General features: G+C 43.3%; 4 protein-coding genes across 4 annotated transcripts; 3 read left to right on the forward strand and 1 right to left on the reverse strand.

Moving 5' to 3' along the window:
* Positions 1-982: 982 nt before the first annotated feature.
* On the forward strand, positions 983-2,421 carry EV420DRAFT_1653124 (uncharacterized protein; the record flags this gene model as incomplete). Its single annotated transcript, XM_060478713.1, has 10 exons — positions 983-1,020; positions 1,071-1,106; positions 1,169-1,209; positions 1,258-1,378; positions 1,429-1,488; positions 1,540-1,790; positions 1,838-1,863; positions 1,912-1,998; positions 2,049-2,177; positions 2,233-2,421. The coding sequence occupies 10 exons, from the start codon at positions 983-985 to the stop codon at positions 2,419-2,421; spliced, it is 978 nt and encodes a 325-aa protein (XP_060321983.1).
* A 1,210-nt stretch (positions 2,422-3,631) lies between these two features.
* EV420DRAFT_1653125 (uncharacterized protein) lies at positions 3,632-5,640 on the forward strand (the record flags this gene model as incomplete). Its single annotated transcript, XM_060478714.1, has 6 exons — positions 3,632-4,217; positions 4,359-4,597; positions 4,657-4,825; positions 4,875-4,914; positions 4,968-5,341; positions 5,390-5,640. 6 exons carry the CDS (start codon positions 3,632-3,634, stop codon positions 5,638-5,640), a joined length of 1,659 nt encoding a protein of 552 aa, XP_060321984.1.
* A 2,388-nt stretch (positions 5,641-8,028) lies between these two features.
* On the forward strand, positions 8,029-8,649 carry EV420DRAFT_1487963 (uncharacterized protein; the record flags this gene model as incomplete). Its single annotated transcript, XM_060470585.1, has 3 exons — positions 8,029-8,228; positions 8,250-8,366; positions 8,496-8,649. The coding sequence occupies 3 exons, from the start codon at positions 8,029-8,031 to the stop codon at positions 8,647-8,649; spliced, it is 471 nt and encodes a 156-aa protein (XP_060321985.1).
* A 5,976-nt stretch (positions 8,650-14,625) lies between these two features.
* EV420DRAFT_1281682 (uncharacterized protein) lies at positions 14,626-14,859 on the reverse strand (the record flags this gene model as incomplete). Its single annotated transcript, XM_060468277.1, has 1 exon — positions 14,626-14,859. One exon carries the CDS (start codon positions 14,857-14,859, stop codon positions 14,626-14,628), a length of 234 nt encoding a protein of 77 aa, XP_060321986.1.
* Between the last annotated feature and the right edge of the window lie 108 nt (positions 14,860-14,967).

Here is a 14,967-nt window from a genome sequence, read left to right on the forward strand (position 1 = left end):
GTGTGAAGCTGTGAGGTAGAAGGTGGTGCGGTGGGTTATGGCTGGGGGAGGGATGCTGACATTGCAAGGCATTCTGAGGTTGTAGAGTGGAGAAGAATCAAAGTCAGTCTGAGTCTTTTATAATGACTATTAAGTACCTCTCTCAACCAGGTATCCATTGTGCTTTTGTCTCATGTGCCTTTTTTTAGTACATGTAGATATTTTCCAGGCCTCAAACTTCACCATGCTTCTCTCGAATGGTCTGTACTTCTCAAAGCGCAGGGGTGTCCGGACTTTCACAATAAGCATACTATTGATACGCTATTTGCAACTTTTATCTGCATTGTCTTTCAAGAACACCATGTGGTTATACAATAATGTACAAGATATCGAAGCTACTAGGTAAGGTTCTTTATATTTTCGGTGAGTTTCTTATTGTTGAAGCATAGTGTGGCATCCGACTGTGGCAGTCAATGCTAGGCAGCCCATGTGAGTGTGGCTTCTGACTGTCGCAGCCCATTATGAAGGTACTGGACAATTAGATAAGACAATTATGAAGGAACCGGTACAAATAGGACACAGAGGCCAATGTGGTACTCAAAAATATGCTTCCCAGTCTGTACCACATTATGTATAGCCTTCTCTTCTTCAAAGATGCTCATAATGTAAGTAGTTGCTCATGGTAGTGGAAATGCAGCTTACTTGTAATAACAGGATTACCGCCTTATGCTGCACATGTCAGGACATCATGAGTCAATCAACACACTTTTGTTCACACCAGATGGGAGGTATCTGGTGAGTGGGGGTAGGCTGTTCTTGCCTTTCTTTAAAATTCATCAAGACTTAAAAATAGCCTCAGGTGACGATGAGACCGTCAAGATATGGTCTCTAGACAAACCTAACTCCTGTCAAACCTTGGAATACAGTGATACATGCTGGGGCCAGGTGATCTGCATCTCATTTATAGGTGAGGAAGGAGCGTGATTAGCTTTTGGTACTGGCCATGGTCTTGTATATGTCTACGGCCAAGCAAAGGGTGGGGTGAGTGAGAAAATTACTCAAAGCCAGTACCACACTCACATTAGCCCCAGATCTATCGATATAATGGAGGTGTTCAGGCTTCACCAGTCAGTGATCCCATGGAATCTTTGACTTTTGATCGCCCATCCAATTGACTTGTTGTTACAAGTCACTTTGGGCAAGTCATTGCCTATGGTCTAGAATTCTTCAGTAAAGATATATGTCATCAATTACTTGACCGTCTAACTGCTTCAACAGACTACAAGGTCCTTTTTCACCAGGAATGGTCGAGATCTATTTTGAAGGCCATCCCCCACACTGCCACTTTCATCAATGAAGGCCAGGAACTCTTGATCAGCTTACTTAATATGGGCAAAATGTAAGTGATTTGCAAGCATTTGCTGGCAAATATTCTGATCCATTTGATAGAATGACATTGGCTGCAGACAGTAGTAATACAGTTGCCACTAAGCCAGTGCATTGGCCAATGTAAGCAGGCATTTTCCTTTCAAGAACTTAAAACTGACTGTCTTTCCCCAGTGGCAATGCCACTTCGAATATGGCAGGGAACTTGATTCTTGTACAGAATATGGCATATGGCTTTGATTTATATAAGTTACCTGAGCTGATCAAGACCTCTTCCATCACAATGAAAACTCACACTGGCATTGTGACAGATGTTAGGTTTGCAGAAAATGGTTCTGTCGCTGTCGGTGGGAGTGATGCAGGGAAAGTAGTAGTCATGGATTTGAAGCAGAGTGTGTTGATACAAGAGCTTCCTCATGGTCAAGGTAACATCTCCTTCTCTCATGTCTATCATCTGCTAACAAGTGCTTAGACTGGGAAGCAATACAGGCAGTCGATGTAAGTACTCCTCTTACTGGAAATATATTATGCTCTCAACAGTAACAGACATACTCTTATTCAGACTGTTATCTCATTGCTAGTGCTGGCAGCACAGGTTCTCGTGAGCCTGTGATTTGCATATGGGAGAAACCAGTGAGAATTCCTACTTGAATTGGAACACCTAATTTACTGAAAGCTGGAAGACAAAGCTGGGGGTCAACCGATGTAGGAACAGTCAGCAAAAGGTGCAATTGTTACTGATCAGCCTGTGTATCCTGGTGTTTGTGTTCCTAATCTACAAATTGGCTTTGTGGCGAGAGAAGGTTAATGGGGTCAGGCTTACAACTTCTTTTCCTATGAACATATTTTCTAATTTCATTTAAGCAGGAACTGGATGACTACCTATATACTTTGATTGAAAAGGCCATGGCGAAGGAAATCGAAGAGATGTACAGTGGCAGGAACTTGTGGGCCGATAAAAGGGACTTGCAGAAAAGCAATGAGATGGTAAAGCAGGCGCATAACCAAGTAGACAGAATAAAAGTCACCATGTATAGGCAAGACATCAATTTGTAGGCTTCTTTTTTCTCTTATTGTATAGGCTGGTTTATAGTTGAATTTAAGAGGATACAAGTCTACTACTAAGTACTTGAAGTACTTCAAAGTTCAGAGTTTAGAAAATCGGAATGAGGTCCTCATTTCCTTACCATCCAGTTGATGTTTGGCTTCATCGTGTTTGGCTACTCCAATGTTCCTGCCCACATTTCTGCTTTACCACCATGACTACTGACCAAGACAGACTGTGCAGGGTCCATCCCTGGCAATCTAAACAGAAAGAATTTTACCTTCTCTCATTTTTGTACTGTGTTGGGTTATATTCCCTGGCAGTCCAGCACTCCCCCTACACTCTGCGCTCAATCACAGGCCAATAGCTGTGTTACTTGTGCATGTCTGCAAAATATACTGTTTCAATCCTCTGAGGCCTTGATGATAGCTTTACCAGCCTTGATTGTGGCATTTCCTAATGATACCAACTCGTGAGTGAATAGCCTCAGTGTGCCATACTCAAACCTAATATTTAAGATAGTATGAAGTTTGTTTATGACCATTTTTTTGATGAAGATGTGGACCATCGAAAAGGTCTTGCATTTGTCTCCAATGGGGACATTTTCTATAGTCCCAACATGGAATATGCTGCTGAAGTACCTGTACCTTCCAACCCAGATCAATACATCTTCCATGAAGGAATGAATCTCGGGTACTATCTTGAACCTTGGTGGTGGACTGAGCAGTTTGGCTGGTTGTCCTTCATTGATTGGGCTGAGCAACTCAGTGGATATTCCCTAGACCATCTTCAAAGAAACATGAAGATAGAGCAGACATCCCAGGAACAGTCTGTCCACAAAGATGGCATTAGCATCAAAATGAGGCTGTATCTTTATTGCCTGGCACCGTCATTGGCCAACAACTGGTCAAGACTAGAGAACGCATTGATCATCAGCACATCCACTCTGACAAGCTGCTATTCAGTGCCTTGTGTATGTCCGCAACCTCCCTGGCAACTGGGTTATAGATCAACCCAGAGAGGTGCAAAAAAGGTGGTCTACCATCGTATAACTCTCGCTCATCAGTGGTTCTCCATTTGGCTTGGCCTTCTTTCCTTTATCATTGCATACAGGGTTACTGGGTGGGAGAGACGAAAGACAACAGTAGAAGAAGAAATTCCCAATTGGTTTTCCTTCTTATCTTTGAAAGGATTCGATTTTCCTTGGTTGGAAGGCATTTCATGTCGACTGTCCCCCCTCGGGCTTCATACAGCTACCGAGTTGGTACATTTTTGCTTCCTACTGTCAGGTCTGGTTTGCAGCCTCCAGTCCAGTGGTTCATCACACAAGGAGTTTCTGTCTGGTACCCATGGACCAGTCACCAAGCACAGGAGGCTCAGGAGTGGCCTCATCTCTTTGATGCTATCACTCCTCCAGTGCATATTTTGCAAGAGCTTCATGCTTATCTTCAGCAACCTGTATCTCCCTCTGGTTCTTCTCAAAATGGTCACGAGAATGCAAGCGGTCCCCTGACAGACATTGATAGCTCAGCTCTACCTGACACCAGTATCCTCAATGTTGATATGCTTGGAGGCATGTTCAATCCTGATTCTTCCACTTCCCTGCCTTTTCCAGCTGAAGGATCACCTACATTATCAACTTCCGGCAATCTTCTGGGATGGATCTCATTCTTCAAGGCAAGGAACAAGCACAATGCTCAAAGAGAGAAGACAGAGTCCAAACAACATCATGCCTTGAGACTTGGCCATGAGAAAAACCCTCCTACAACGCATGCACGGGGCCTTTACGAATGGGTGGAAGATCCTTGTGAGCCTGGAGGATGGTGTCAGGAAGACATGAATATCAAGCAGGAGCATAGAACCGATGTATTGGGCAACTTCTCTTCAAAGCAGAAATGATATGACTCCTGGACCAACAAATGGGATGTCTGTCTCACATGGGGTGAAGTTCCTGATGTTTGTAGTGACGATGAAGATTTCTATGGAATGGACATTCTGGATAATGACTACAATGATGGTCCATATGATGCTGAAGCTGATTTGGCATCACAGAAATTCCAGAGAATGCCAAGTCCTGACATCTCTGTTATAGAGGGACATGATGACCAAAAGACTGAGGAAACTCCTGATTTTCTCTATACCTTGACCTCACAATTTGGATTCATTCCACCTATCATTGTCAATGATGTGTGACAAAGTGGAATGGCAGTGATGAGTTGAAGTATGTTCTCAAGGCTTTTGGTCAGCCACTAGAGGTGGCACAGATTTTATCCTCTTCCACCGCAGATGCCATATTACAGTTCTTGGGTGACATTTCAAGCAAGCAAAATCCCGCAGTTGGTAGATGGGATGTTGATCCTGGGGACCAGCAAAGTCTATCTTTTCATCCTTGTTTGTTCACACTCAAGGCTGATCGTCCATGGAAAACATTTGTTTTTGCTGAAGATACTTACATATCCAACAGCTGGATCCTTGCTGTACATAATAGGCAAGATGTATACAAGGTTTGCCATGTGATGGCAAATCATAATGTGCCAGACTTTCTGATTCAACACAGAATCCCCTTCCACACACTAGTTCGTCTCAGCAATACTTTCGGTGCTCACAAACCACTGGCTCTTCCTCTTATTTCCTTTCAACTGGTGGACTACAAATTTACCGCAAGGGATTACCAAGCCTATGTCGAGAACTGCACAAACATCCTAAGTAAACCTCAAGGCTGCACAGCTCTTCTCCGAGGAGGAATCGTTTGGCACCTCGCTAAGGAGCATCTCAGTTTGGATGCTGCACTTCATGGACTCTCCAGTACTGTTACTCAAAACCACACCGGGTTTGTTTTCAGGGACAGAGGTGATGCATGGAGCCTGTGGGATGACAATCTTGTTAATGAAGAAGCTAATCTCATCTGCGGTTTGTACAAGTGCTATACTGGTAAATGCAAGTTTGTCATCTTCACAGTTGCTCATAATTCAACTCTAGATTCTGGCTTACAAGTAGCTTTCAAGTCTTGGTGGCCACTTCCATTTACTTGGAATGTGGCTGGTGTCAATATGGGTTTTTGGTCAGGTGAAAATGAGCAGTGGTATCAGAAGAGATTACAGGAAATTCTAGAAGGAAAGGCTGAACCTCTGGGTGTAGATCAATGGCAAAACAAGCTAAGAGGCTATCCTGTTACATGCAAGCTCCAAGCAGGGCTTTATGACTTATCATGCCTCCCAGGTCTTGTGTAGATGTGTAAATGTAAATGGATTGTGTGGAGACTGCGGCTTCATTACATGTTATGGTCCACTGTAGAGACTGCCATAGAATGTCCCATAATAAGAATCTTTTGATACACTGGAACTGACTAAAGGGACTGGGATGCAGAAAGCAAAGATGATCAAGCGTAGCAAATAGTGCTTGGTCCAACAGTTGAGGGAAATGCAATACAAAATCACTGGCTAACTCCGAACCATGATGTAGGTCCCAACACAGGAAGGAGATGTTTATTAATTGCTGCAGAAATTTGGGATTACTGTGCAGCTCATCAAATGGCTGATCGCAGAAGCAAGGAACAATAACTTGAAGGTGTTGGCATTGAGTGCTGGAAAACACCTGTCATAGCGATCAAAACTCCCAACCGAGTCAGTGCGCTACACAGGTGCATTCACACCACCTTCATAATGCAATACCAGACTTGTCAGTTTGTGCATCTGTGGTCACTCCCAGTGAAAATTCCGTCGAGCTGGTTCGAGCTAAATCAAGCTGCAAAGATTACTGTATAGCGTGGTCGAGCTGGATCACTGAGTGGCATCATACAAGAAGGCTTTGAACTCCAAACCTTCACCTCTTTCCATTAGCACATCTAAGAATTACCAGAGTAGAATTTCTCTGAATCCAATGGTTAACTTGAATGCACTGAACTTCATGAGTGCAAACCACATTGGCGACAACTTCAAGTCGAGTCAAATTGATCCTACCATGTACATGTCAACTGGTGAATTAATTAACACCTCTTTCCCTTTTACTACCACCATCCCTGTCCCCTTTCAGCCTATCCATTCTCGTTGTTGCCCTGCATCCAGATCCTGTATTATCGCAGAACATAGCTTTACGCTTGCTGTTGTACCTCCTGCTGTTGGCCTTTTACTGGCAAACTGATGCGAAGCCCAGCAGATATGATGCTATGGACTCAAACTTCTGTGAAAGGTGAATATATGCACCTTGTTCGGACACCTTCAGCAGCAATACGTCCTCGGGTTTCGTTTGAGTAGCAGGATATCTGGATACCTCTGAGGTACATCTCATTGCATTCTTATATGTTGTTTTTTGATATTTAGAATGTCTACAGTCATTCTATGCGCCGTCTAGGCACTTGGGCTTGGTCACACTAAATTCTGTTCCACATATACATGCATTTCTTGGCTTGCTAAATGCAGGTTATGCTTGCCATTGCTCCAGCTAGCTTCTATCTTGTGAGTAGCCCTGAAATTGTCTTTCCTGTCATTATGCACTGATTTATTCTAAGGCTTGACATTGGGCAACACAGTTGAGGTATCCAAGCAGGACAGAGCCAGCTGTGGGCACAGTGGGAAGGGTGGTGCAGACTAGAGCTGCTACTTAGCATAGTAGCGATTCAAATCATCTGGTTTTATGTATATTAATAGTATTAAATAATAATAATAACAATGAAATTGAGCTCTACAAAGCCTGATGAAAACCCATAGCACTGACATACCAAGCTCGAAATAGCTCAATTTGAGCTGGTAAATGGTTTACATTTTGAAGTCACAGCGAGTGCAATGAAGCCTCATCCATCATTTCCCCTGGGCTTTATTTGGCTCAGTACAGCCAGACCCACTTCAATTCACTGGGCTAGTCACTACCAAACTGAGTTAATACGGCCAGAAGATCTGACTTCATGAAGGATTAATCAAGTGAGAGTGGGCATCATAATCATCTAAACTCGTGTCATGCAACATGTTAAGAGCATCTAAGTACTCCATTCATGTGAGCATGTTCAGAATGGTGGTTTCCTGATTTCAGAGGTGAATGAAGAGGTAGAGAAAATAATAGTGGGAGTTGGCACAGTCCAGTTCCTCTGCAATCACATGTATGATATCCATAGTTTCCCACATGTCCATGACTATCACTAGCGATTTCTCATTCCCTCTCTTGGACCTAGCAATACAGTTCCATATGGTGATGAGAGTGTGATTCAACAACACTCTTTCAGACTTGATGATGATGATGGTATCTATTATAGTGCCTCGGACCTCATTTATGGGGTCCATGCTACACTGCATGCTTCGTATCACTACTGTAGGTCGCTAGGAGTTGGGTCACTGTATAGTACTTAGTATAGTACACTGGTATCATAGTTGTATTATAATTGTATGTAGACTATTGTAAGAGCTATATCATAGTGGGTAAGGTCTTTTCATGAGGTGGGTAACTTGTAATCTGAGTTTCTAAGAGACGAGATGGGGGTCCACATCATGTTCTTTTGAGCATTGCGGGGGAATGGTTTTCAGACTTAACTTCTCTAGCCAGCTCTCACCATTGCACAATTTTTCTCTGCTCAAATTCACTCTCTATTGTCCCTACACTCTACACTTTACACTCTATGCTCTATGAGAATGGCCACTACTGTCGACAAAGCTACTATATTTGCAGCTCTATTACCACCTGTGGACTCAACTACCACAAAGAAGAAGTCATTGTCCAAGAAAAAGTCTGCCACCATGACAACGACTACCGACTTTATTCCCCAGCAGAAGATTGACACGACAGCAAATACCAGTTTGGATGTGGTGCCAACATCACCTTTTATGTTCTCGTAAGCATTGAAGGAGTTCAGTGATGCACAGGGGTCTGAAGGAGATTTGAAGGAGGCTTTGATGCGATTTTGGAGGCACACGTATCGCTTGGGTGAGGATGGCCATTTCGAGGCATCGAGGGAGATGGAGCAGACCGGGTATGTCCAAGGCTACGATGCTGCTCTTGCAAAGTTTTCAGCAGCTGGACATTGACTAGAAGGGAAGTGTGGTGCAGGGAGGCAAGCTCAGGTTGACATAGAGACTTCAGCAAGCATGCAGGAGGGTAGTATGGAGGCTGCTGATGACACATTTCAATGTGGAAAGGAGGCTGGTCTTGAGGGGCGAAGGGCTGGATATTGCAATGGTTTAGATGAGGGAAGGCTTGAAGCAGAGGAAGGGGTGCTGGAGCTTTTTTTGAAGGATGTTCAGCAGAAAAGATGATACCATGAAGGAGAAGGAGAGTTGGATCACAGCAGGACATGCTGAGTCAGGAGCTTGCTGAGTCCTGATAAGGTAGTGGGAATGTCACAAAGGACAATATTCTGGCAATCAGAACTCAGAAGAACTAGCATATAGAACAGGATCCAATAAATCACATTATTACAATTAAGCAAATGTAGTATATGCAAATCGTCTCCCTCTATGGAGTCATCAGTGCCCCTCTGCCCTATCCTCAACAGTCCATCCCATCAGTCTCCAATGTTCATCATGCTGCAACCACTCTGAGTATAATGCCATGTCTCCCATCAGGTCTAGTGCAACCTGCATATTCCAGATCTGGCCCTGGATTTCTCATGGTGAAAGATGATGGTAATGACTGTCAGGAGCTTGTTGGATGACATCATTGAAACACTGTATTGCCAGGTGCATGAGTCAGTGCATATATATGCAGTGATCTTGACTGGGACAGGATGGAGTATTGCTCAAGGTCACCTGAATTGCAGTCAGAATCGCAGAGCTCCTATGGCTAGAGTGTGATGTTGGGAGGGAGTTATAGGGGGGCAACAATAGTGTGGGAGATGGATTGGTGGGGTGATTTCTGGACAACCATGACTCCGATTAGAGACCTTTCTATAAGACAATCAAGTCGATGTATGTACCTTTGAGCATGATCAGGGCAGGCCAGCTCTGGAGTCTCTTCGACTGGGTGGGAGGTCTCTTCCATGTTGCCTGCAAGTTTCCCTTGTGAAGGAGAAGTGAAGAAAATTGGATGAAAAAGTCACCAGCTGCGATGTATTATACAGTGAAATCCAAACAGCAGTGCTCACTCGAGAGGATGGGTTTCAGAGAGGTAGAAAGTCCAGAACACATAGCAATACATAAAGCTGAAGGGAATATGTTCTCGGTAGCCTTGAAGAAGAATGAAGACTGCGGCCCAAACACAGCAGGGTGGCACAAATTCATCAAGAAATGTTAATGTCAATCTTGTGCTGAAAGTTAATACATAGAATCACTACTTTAAAGTACTGCCTGATATCGTCTCAGTGATTCTACTAATATGTACCTAGCCACTAGGAAGAGACCTAGAACTATGCCGAACAACAGCAGTGACCCACCAGCCACAATAGGCATCAATAAATGTTTCTACAATCCCTGTGAATGGGATCCGGTGCAACAAAACATAAGATGTCAGCTACAAGGTGGAAGTGAGAGCCATGCCAACTATACAGATCCGATGTAGGTCCAAATGCTCATTGTCTTGTCTCTGACAGCCTGATAAGATATGAATCAATTTGACTGGGAACCTACAAACAAAGTACTTACATATATGGTGAGTCACTGCACGTGAATGTAGCACAAAAAGGAGCGAATTCTTGGGAGAATTAGGATGCACACCTGATGCCTAACTTGAATAACAAGCCGAGTGTATGCAACCCGATGCGAAGACAGATCAAACTTGAAGGAGAAGTGCATGGCAAGCGGCACTGCCCCAAGACAGATCACTGAAACTAACCACCATGGAAGCGAGATGCAATCTTGATGGACCAGTACATGCCATTTCTCAAATTGCAAATCTCCTTATAGTGGACTCCAGATAGCGATTCATGCATCTTGCTGATGCAGTTGGGCTCAACCATCTTCATGGCCCCATTGAAACTGATGTTATGGATGGGAATATGATCGTTGTGCATGCAGGTCGCACATTTTTCAAATGAAAGAAGTAAAAATGTGTGAGAAGGCAGGTTGTGGAGAAAAGGCCTCCATAACAGACACAGAAAGAGCTGCTCTGAGTATGTAATAGAGTGAACACCGTGTGCTGTGCAGCAATTCCACAACATTGACGCTCCAGGGGACATTCTGGATCAAATTGAATTCGAACTGAGCTTGTCTTATTGCAGGATGCTCAGCTAGCATCAGTTCACTTTGTGAGAAAGACTTAGAAAACCTACCCCGGATCATACCAATGGCATTGACATTTTCAGTGGACAAGGTGGCATAGACTGTTCGATTTCAAGATTGAAGGAAACCTGTAGAATGCTAATTGGTGGACCCAGTTCAGATGGCAAATGGCATGCAACTTGAAAGACAGTAGTACATAATGAATAGGGCCATGCCTGACAGAGCCCGCTACCTTAACTGGACCCAGAACAATGTCCAATTTTTGCTGAAAAAGGTTGCTTTGTTTGGTGTTGTTCATTTGTTAATAACCACTGGACTATGTTTATTTGCTTGCCTACACACCGCCTTCTGTACCTGCCATGAATTCTCTGTTGGGTGAGAAAATCCAATTTTCAGAAGTGGAAGAAATGGTGCTAGAAGTTCTTCAGCACTGCGATAAAGCTTGGCTTATAATAGTATGGGAATCAGCAGTTCAGGTGTCCAGCTATAGTGTGGTCCATATTATCGACTCCTCTTGTCTATGCTGTAATGCCTTGTATTCCAGAGTATCTACCACTTCAATTCTTCGCTCTCTTGGATTGCACTGAATCTGCCAAGAGAGCTGAACACTTGAAGATGCCCAAGATAATATATCGGCCAGTGATGAAACATGCACATGGTTCCATTCAGATTGTTAAGTATGGCAACTCCAGGTCCCTAGATGAAACTATGAATGTGTGTTTCAACTCCTACTATTTTGATGGAGAAAACAAACTCTTGCAAACAGTCCAAACATCCCACACTGAGTGAAGGCTATCTCACAAGGTACCGTGACTGATCCTACCCCAAAATGAGGCTACACAACCAAGGAAGGACATATGCACTCACCACCATCAGGCACACCACTTAGCAATGCTATAAGCCAATCTAAACTTAGGCAAACGTCGAATAAACTTTCTGCTATTTTGACCAAACTAACCCTAGTGTTGTATGAATACCGGGATATCACCAGCGAGATAAAGGAAACACCCAACACTGTTTTTGAGGAAGAATGAACATGTGTTCAAGAGAGATGGAAATGGAGAAAGGACATGAAAGATTGTAGTAGGCTGTTGAAGAGAATGTAAAGGTGAGACAAGAGAGCTCACAACAAGACTGCCAATGTGACGATAATAGATGGCAACACTCCACGTTTAATCATTTGATTCAGGAGGCAGGTGAATCATTTAGATCGCACGAATCTACCACAAAAATCGCCATTAGTGTTTTTCAGAGACCCAAGATAGCAGGATTTGTTGCACGTGTGGATCATTGATGATAAGACTGTAAGACTGTTGTATTGGTTGACTATAAGAGGTATAGAGTGATTGATTATATAACATCATTTAATCGAAGAGGCAACAATGCAACACCCACGACTTCATTCAATTGTCTGCTTCTTCTCAATGTTCCTAAGTGAAGATAATAAATTACCCAGATATTTTGATGAAGATATTTACTTACTCTTGCCAGCGATCCTACCAATACAATGTTTTGACCCTCCCATATCATCTCCAACATTGTGAAATGAGATACCACTGCCTGCATGGTGATGATACTCAGAGGTTTGAAGGAGGAGCTCCACAACTCCTGCTTCATTTCACCTTGGTATGGCACATATGGATTATGCTGTAGAACCACTGGTTCATGATGCTGGACAGCCATGAGTACACAGTTGTCTGCAACCATGACAATGTACACAACTTGAGCAGGTGTAATCTGCCTCTTTCCATCCTTAACAAGGATACAGCTGTTACCTCTATGTCTTCTAGCTGTGGAGAATGTGACACCATTCACGGTGATATCATGGAAAAACTTGGCTTTCAGAGGCAGAACTGAACCAAGAAAGTCATGTAAAGGTGGGAATAGTTCACAGAGGATTGGAGTTGTACCACGAAATTCACTGAGGTCAATAGTGATGCAGGCCTCTTCAGTCTCTTCATCCTTCTGCAAATTCCAGGCAAACATGTCTGGTATAAAAGTGTTTCGTACCTGAGGATTTACAAGTTTTTCAAAGATGGACTGGCAGTTGTGTATTGCTAACGGACAGCCTATCTTTGTAACAAGTGCTTGTAAATGTGCAGATCGGTTGAATGAGAGAGCTATCATTTGTTCAAGCTCGCCTGCAAATGATGTTAGTTAGCAATCAAGATGGACTGCATACAAAGAACTCGCACCTTCTTTACAATTGGTTGGGATATGCTGTAGCATGCCAATGAGACATTCAAATGGAAAAGTCCACCATGAGTGCACCGGACCAAAAAGACAAAGGTATTCATGGAGATGAATGGCCATATGCTGGTTCAGGTGAAATTCATATTCTGGAAACAGTTCGCAAACACCTTTGATATAGGAGATGATTAGGAAAAGATATCTGTCTGCATTCATTTCCGAGGACACCCGTGAGGATGCGATATTGACAGCTGATAATAATAGCATGGTAACACAGAGAATCTCTTGATGCCTTTTGATGCTTGCATTGCCCTGGCTTGGCATAGACCACATTCATATCAATGATGCTGGGAGATAGGTTGCACCAAGGACTCGCCACTGATCAGCTTTGAGCTTTCCGTGCCCTGCCTCCCCTAGATTCTTTAGGATAGGTGTCAACCATGAAGGTGTTATCATAGAAGATATGTCAGATCTGATTTCTTGGATTTCAGCTTTGGTGAAGACCTTCATATGTTGGGGGACTGGACCATCTGCTTTCTCATACTGGATAAATTCTGTCTGGGATTTATGCTGGAGGAAGTCAGAAAGATATTTGCAATAAATGAACTAGAAACTTACCCATTCAAGCAACTCCCTGATCCAATGTATTTTACGCTTTTTCTTGTGCTGCTGATCTAGTCTAGGAATTTCTGGACATTGTAACTCAGAACAGAGGAAAACAAGAACAGGGCTCTGGATTCTCTTAAACCTCTTCACAAAAGTGTCCCAGCCTTCATTGGTCTCCAAATCTGCACATATGGGGTTTTCCAGCCATCCAACCACCTTTCGCACACTTGCCTGTTCCTTCAAATTAAAAGACTTTTTCCACACATTAGACACATCGATGATAATCGCAATGGGGGACTCCTTCTCCTTCTTCGAAGACCCTTTTGGATCTAAATGAAGGCCTAGAATGTCTTCCAAGTGCTCTTTGATTAAGCCCAAGAATAAATTGTGCATCGAATCAACGACCACAAAACGAGTGATATCAAAATATTCCAGTCTTAACAACTCTGACCAGCATACACCTGTCACCTTGAAAACATCTTTTTTCCCTTTCTTTGTCAAGCAATACACATATGTAGCAGCAAAATCCCTGCATTCATCATTGGTTCGATACTCCCAATTCTGATAGTCTGTGGTCCCAAGGCCATGGACCTTCCTGTGGCATTTACACCTGGAACAGAATAGATGATGCTTATGGGAGCCAAATCCAGCAGTTTTATGTGCTGCAGGAAGATCACACACCACTGCAATTAGAGCACATCTCACCAGCCTACTATGTGGGCATTTGCTGGTATGAGAAAACCACACTCCCGGTTTCCAGAACTCGCATAAATCATCAACCAAGGGCTTCAAATAATGATTCAGAGCATCTACAGGAGGTTCTTTGGGACCCAGAACAATGCCAGCAAGAAAGATGTTCTTGGGTTTATAGTGAAGATCAGGCAGTAGATTCAGACAAACAAGAGATATCATCCCAATTGATTTTTTTTTACCAGCTTGTCTGTTACCATGTGGGTTGAAAAAATCACAGCCCAAGGAAAAGACATAGTGGCCTTCTCCGTTACTGATGGAAAAATGAAGTCCATCAGGTCCTTTAAAATCGGGAAGTATCTGCCCATCAAAGATATCCCTCATCTCTGTAGTAGTGTCTGCCTTCTGTGTGGCTGCCCAAGCAGCATCCATGTTCTCCTCAAAACCAGAACATGAAAGGAGTCCTGCCAGCCAGTCTTTAAAGTTGAATGAGAGAAAGGTCTTGATAGGAACACTGACTTCTCTGCCCACTATCTTTCAGGGCCTAGTGAGTCAGGCATTGCAGGGATGGCTTCCCTTAAATTGTTTGTGTCAGCAATACGTTGGATAAGATGCAATAGGTGAACCATCTTTGAACTCCGGTTTATAAGTGAAGTGACATTTGGGATCAGGGCAGATGGCATAAATGGTACATTTCCCATCCAAATCAAGCTCTTCGATGGCTGGGCAGATGTCAGTTGGAAAACCATCAAGGAGGGCCTCATCGGACGGCATCAGCAACCTGTTTCCTCTGGTCATAACTCCCAAAATGATAAGTTTGGACATTCACATCAAAAATTCACAGCCCCACCGCACAGTATTGATGATGATGTTCATTGCAACAACCATGAAAAACACAAGCTGCATTGTGAGATCTGCGCCACCAAATACAGG

This window comes from Desarmillaria tabescens, assembly GCF_030435595.1.
Source record: "Desarmillaria tabescens strain CCBAS 213 chromosome Unknown EV420scaffold_148, whole genome shotgun sequence".
In the NCBI taxonomy this organism is placed as follows: Eukaryota; Fungi; Basidiomycota; class Agaricomycetes; order Agaricales; family Physalacriaceae; genus Desarmillaria; species Desarmillaria tabescens.